The sequence below is a fragment of the Mesitornis unicolor genome, unplaced genomic scaffold, assembly GCF_000695765.1.
Source record: "Mesitornis unicolor isolate BGI_N332 unplaced genomic scaffold, ASM69576v1 scaffold53027, whole genome shotgun sequence".
Classification (NCBI taxonomy): domain Eukaryota; kingdom Metazoa; phylum Chordata; class Aves; order Mesitornithiformes; family Mesitornithidae; genus Mesitornis; species Mesitornis unicolor.
The window spans coordinates 1,483-7,212 of NW_010199465.1; the positions used below are offsets into that span (position 1 = coordinate 1,483).

Here is a 5,730-nt window from a genome sequence, read left to right on the forward strand (position 1 = left end):
TGTTGGAGGAAACAATGTTTGTCTGAAACGATCTATCAAGATGGACTGAAGTGTAAAAAACACAAAAGTCATTTATAGGTCCTAACTCCTGTTTCACTGAAGCACTCAGAAGTTGAGAAGCTACACTTGCGGGAGCTCTCTTCAGTAATTTGGTATTAATTTACAGCTTTATTGAGAGGTTCAGAAAAGACAGAGCCTGTAGCAGGAACAGGACAGTACTACCTGCAGCTGGGAGAACACAGCTGTTAACTCTCGCCTCAGGCTTCACTGGCAAGGCCTTGCTCTGTTCTGGTTCATCTCCAGGTAATAATCACGAGAGCTTCCACAGACAGCATGCAAATCGCTTCCCCTACCATCTATCATCCACATCTCACCCACAATAAATATTAAAGCAAAGAAAACAGAGGGTGCACTCACCTCATGTGCTAGCATCTTATACAGTTCTTCTTTAGTCACAGAAATTCTCTCTCTGTCTGTGCTGTCCACAACAACTATCACAAACTTTAAAAAGCAAAGAGCTGTTAGTCAGGGAACAAACTCGACCTTTCCGGTCACACGCTCGTCACCAGAACCCATTACTGTCCCCACCACATCACCCAGCTGCATTATCAGATATCCTCCTGCTCCAGGTACGCTGCTCCCAGCCAGAGCTCGATTACCACAGCACGGGTACAGCTGACAACTTATGCCAGAGTTTGTACACAAACCTAGCTCTGACACATCTTTTAACTCCCCACTTACCAGTTTTAAGTGATAAATTTCTATTGAAACCAAGTCTTTCTCTGTAATCCCAGATCTGGTTTTGTTCTTTTTTTAGCATAACTGAGGTAACACAAAGATCCTTCAAATAATTTGCTGCAGCCTTAAAAAGGTAAACTGTATCAGCTTTCTCTCTCTATTTCACACACTAACATGCAAATAGATATTTGCAAGGGATTTAAAAAAAACCCAACCATAAGCTTCATAATTCAAGAGCACACATGCAGATGCACATCATAGCATCTTACAGGGAAACACAGGAGAACAATATTAATTATTTTTAAAAATATCTTTTTTAAAACCATAATTAGTAACACATAGGAAACCCTGACTTCAATAATTATTTTAATCAGGTTTGATGTATGTGCTCCAACTTCATTGCTAAAGAGTTCTTAAAACTCTTGGGGGTGCTTAAGCAAACTGATCACGGGAGCTCCCTCAGTCTGGAGGAAAACTTTTGGCTTTTCAGTCTTACTCCTGAGGGGATGCCCAGGTTGTGAGCACCTGCTGCAGAGACAGAGCAGTCATGGCCAACAAGAGGGGACCCATAAACAGGGGTATTCACAGTGCCAAGGCAAACTGAGCCCCTGCCTGAAGGCCACAGATCCCCAGACCGAATCCTTATAAAAAAATCAGTTTTAATTGCAACTCCGTATTACACATCTTTCGTGAGAAATAAGAGTCCAGCAGGGCCACAAAGATGCTGGAGGGAGTGGAGCATCTCCTGCTGAGGAGCGGCTGAGGGAGCTGGGGCTCTTGAGCTTGGAGCAGAGGAGACTGAGGGGTGCCCTCATTCCTGGGGATCCATTGGGAAAGGGCAGTGTCAGGAGGAAGGAGCCAGGCTCTGCTCTGGGATGGCCAATGCCAGCACAAGGGGCAATGGTCCCAAGCTGGAGCACAGGAGGTTCAAGCTGAAGATGAGGCCAAACTTTGTGAGTGTGAGGGTTCTGGAGCATGGCCCAGGCTGCCCAGAGAGGTTGTGGAGTCTCCTTGTCTGCAGACACCCAAAGCCCTGGCCGTGTTCCTGTGTGACTGCTCTGGTGCTCCTGCTCTGGCAGGGGCTGCACTGGGGGAGCTTTCCAGGTCCCTTCCAACTCCTCACATTCTGTGGTAAGAGTTGCACCACAGCTTGCTAAGGAGGAGACTTCAAAAACCAACATACGACCCTGACGGAGTTATGGGAACATTTAAATACACGAGCCCTCTGGAAGTGTTTCTGATGCAGATCTCAGGTACACTGTATTTATATATTCTGTATTTATACTTGGAATCAGTGACCTTAAAGATCCTTTCCAACCAAGTGATTCTGTGTTTCTATCCACTCCCAAATCTGGCGGCCAGGCGCTCGTCTCACCTCCGTGTTGGTGTAGTAGGTGTTCCAGGAAGAGCGCAGAGACTCCTGCCCGCCGATGTCCCACATCAGGAAGCGCGTGTTGTTCACCACGATCTCCTCCACGTTGCTCCCTATGGTGGGGGAGGTGTGCACCACTTCGTTCATGGAGCTGCAGAGGGAGCAGAGCGACTCGGTGAGAAACTGCAAGAATTAGCAAGTTACCTGTGTTATCCAGCATCTCGGGACTCCAAACTGACCTACTTCTATAAAAAACTAAACTCCAGGGTTGTTTCGAGGTAGAAAGCTCAGTGAGGGAAGTTTAGAAAACGCTCCTTATGCAGCAAAGGGAGACAAGGTTTGGCAGTGGAAGGCAAACAAAAATAAGTAAAAAGAGCAGTAAAAAAGGACTCGGTGAACTAGATAATAATCAAATTATAGAGCTGAGAGAGCACTCAAGAACAAAACCATATTATAATTAATTAAATCATAAAGCTGAGAGAATCTTTGCTTCAGAAGCTGCTTCAAGCAGTCAGCTTTTCTTTTTCCAGACCGATTTTGGCACACATGGGAGAGAGCAGTTGTTTTTCTTCGAGAACGTGGTTAAAAGCCACAGGATTTCCAAGGCTGCAGAAAACAACAGCTCACGGTCCAGCCCCAGCAGACACTGCACCTCGCTCCGCTGCCAGTGCTCTCCCCACAGCTCAGTTCCTTTCTGTCCAAACTTCCTTCTCGCCTCCCTTCAGCACAGGCCAACAACAGCGCTTTTTGGAGACAAATGCAGACATGAAATATTTCAAATATTTAAAAAAACCAAACAAGTGCAACTTTGTCATTAAAAGCACCAGTTTCTCATCAATAGCGATAACCAAACGCGTAGTCTGGGCGCTCCTGAAGTTCAGATTATTTAAGCTCTACTATATGAAATATGTGAAAAAATGAAAAGTAGCTTCAAGGAAAACATCAACCGTTTTCAGATAACTAATTATTTTTTCTTCTGGTAATCTTGGTATGTTTTTTCATTTTATATGAACCTTTTTGAAGCTTTAGCAGAGCTTTCAGTTAAAGGGATAGCAATTTGAGTCTTGTAACAATATTTCTTGAAGAGGACACAGAGAACCGAGGGGATAAAGGCATGGCCCGGTGTCCTGAAAAGGAATCCCAGTTACCCCAACCTTCTCACCACGCACATTTGAGGGAGGCTACATCAGGGAAAAGGATTAGAAGAACAAACCATAAAATCAAATTAAGGATAAAGATGATGGAAGAAGTTGCCCGTGGCTGATTGAGTATTTAAAAAACAGGTGTTAGCAGAGCTGTTTTAACTCCCCCTTTGAGGAGGAGCAGGGCAGGAGGAGCAGAGGCAGAGCAGAGCAGACAGAGCTCTGGCAAAGCGGGGAAGGGAAAGGCAAGGAGAGAGAAGGGGAAGTCCTGTGGGGCTAAAATGGGTCTAAAGGAAAAGAGGCCTCCAGAGAGCTGCTGCACAGAAGGGAATGAAAACACTGAGACTGCAAAAATAAGAAGAGGGGAAGAACCAAGAGACACTTGTGGAGGAAGTGGCATTAACATGCACCGAGGATGGCCCTCAGCCGCAGCCGTTGCTCCTCTTAAACATCTTCTTCATTCTGTTTATGCTTTTTGAAATCTCTCACTCCCGATTCAAACAACAACCACCGCCTTCACCTTTCCACTTTCTCCGCAGAGTGAGCTAGGGCAGAAGCGGCTGGAAAAGCTGCATGACTTTCACATTTCAGAAAGGCAAAAGCAGATTGCAATTTGGCAAAACCCAAACATTTTAAGAAAGCGTATTTAAAGTGTAGGATTGGACCAGCATGGCCATATCATTGCACAGGAATTATTCCTGATACTGACTCAGGAACACTTCCCAAGAGCAGACTCTTTCACGTGAGAAATGGCAAATCGGTTTCTATGATAAACAGGCCTCGAGCCGCCTGTCCCACCTAAGAGCCGGACAAGTTTGTCCCCTTTTATCAAAATGCAGTTGAGGAGCAGAGATACGAAGCTCGCACAAGTTTCACATAAACCAGCAGCAAGGTTAAGGCAAGACAAACACAAGGCAGAAGCCACACGACAGCCACCAGCGCTGGCGGCTCAAAGAAAGGCCGGGGCAGGAAGCACGGGGGGCCACCAGCCACAGAGCTGAGCTCCCCTGGGCACAGGCTTCCTCCTCCATTCCTACCACAAACAACACGGACGCACTTCGTGGTGCGCAGCCCAGGAGTCGCGGCAGGGACAACCCAGGCTGCCCTGCTTTGCTGCTCACAACTCGTTGAGTATTGGCACGCTGCGGTGGGGATCAGTTTAGCAGCGCTGTCCTGTGGGTAACCCCAGCCACAGAGCTGAGCTCCCCTGGGCACAGGCTTCCTCCTCCATTCCTACCACAAACAACACGGACGCACTTCGTGGTGCGCAGCCCAGGAGTCGCGGCAGGGACAGCTCAGGCTGCCCTGCTTTGCTGCTCACAACTCGTTGAGTATTGGCACGCTGCGGTGGGGATCAGTTTAGCAGCGCTGTCCTGTGGGTAACCCTCAACGTAATCATATTGTACAGCGCTGGCAAACAGCCCACACGGCGACACCAAAGGCAGTTGTGATTAAGTGGTAATAGCGATGCAATCTGACAAATAAACGCTCTGAACAAAACCTTATTCATACACCAGGCAAAAGACAGAGCTTTCCAAACTCAGCACGCGCTCTGACCCACTGCCACCTGCACAGCTCGGTAATCTTCAGCTCTCCAATTAAAAACTCACTGGGAAAGCGGCAGCAACAAATCAGAGCAATACACATAACGCACAACTAGAAATAAGAGAAACATCGACTGCAGTTCATACTTACAATTGATAAAGAATGGTCGTCTTCCCTGCATTATCCAGCCCAACAATGATGACTTTGTGCTCTGAAATAAAAACATCACTCGTAAGTCACAGTTAACTCTGTTAGCACGGTAACAGCTGTAATGAAACAAGGTCAGCGTTGCATCTTAGACTGATTTCCTGGGCAAACGCTGCCCAACTTCAGGTGCCCCATTTCACGGGCCATACCCAAAGGTTGGTTTGTCTGTGGAGCTGCACAAACCCCTGTGCTGGTCTGGTTAGGTTGATTTTTCCCCATCTGCACAGCTATAGGACGAGTTTTTAATAGATTACATGGGGATTTTTTCCTTCTCCACACTGCAGAGCAATCTCACGCCGGAAACGTTTCCCGAGCCCGTACACGTTCATGCAGATTGTAACAGCTTGCACTCCCTGTCCCCCCAAGCACAGCAGCTCCCCAGAGCACAGCCTTGCACGTGGTAAATGTGCATTTCCAAGGCCGTGCTTCTATCACAGATATCATCTATCTTTGCTTTGCAAGGAGCAGTTGAAAGCCACAACACCGCCGATCTGCATTGTAAGCAGGGCGATCCACCTGCCTCCCTCAGTGTCCTCTTTTCCCTCCAGCAGGTTTGGAACCTGGAGAACAGATTTGCCTCCAAATATTTCACAGTACGCACTCACCCAATTTAGTTTTAGACGAACCAACGAGCGCTACACAAAACTACTCTGACACGTGTGTGAACACATTTTGGAGCTCGGTGCCAGAACCGATTATTGTCTCTACTTAGCACCTTCTTTCCCT

The 5,730-nt window shown here is 47.2% G+C and overlaps 1 protein-coding gene across 1 annotated transcript; it reads right to left on the reverse strand.

Annotated features, from left to right (window-relative positions):
- Positions 1–417: 417 nt before the first annotated feature.
- LOC104544540 (ADP-ribosylation factor-like protein 5A) lies at positions 418–5,333 on the reverse strand (the record flags this gene model as incomplete). The annotated part of the gene is made up of 4 exons (XM_010189446.1): positions 5,300–5,333; positions 4,948–5,008; positions 2,114–2,261; positions 418–501 (listed from the first exon to the last, which is right to left on the reverse strand). Coding segments are annotated over exons 1-4 (327 nt in total), but the record flags the coding sequence as incomplete, so codon positions are not given.
- Positions 5,334–5,730: the final 397 nt, after the last annotated feature.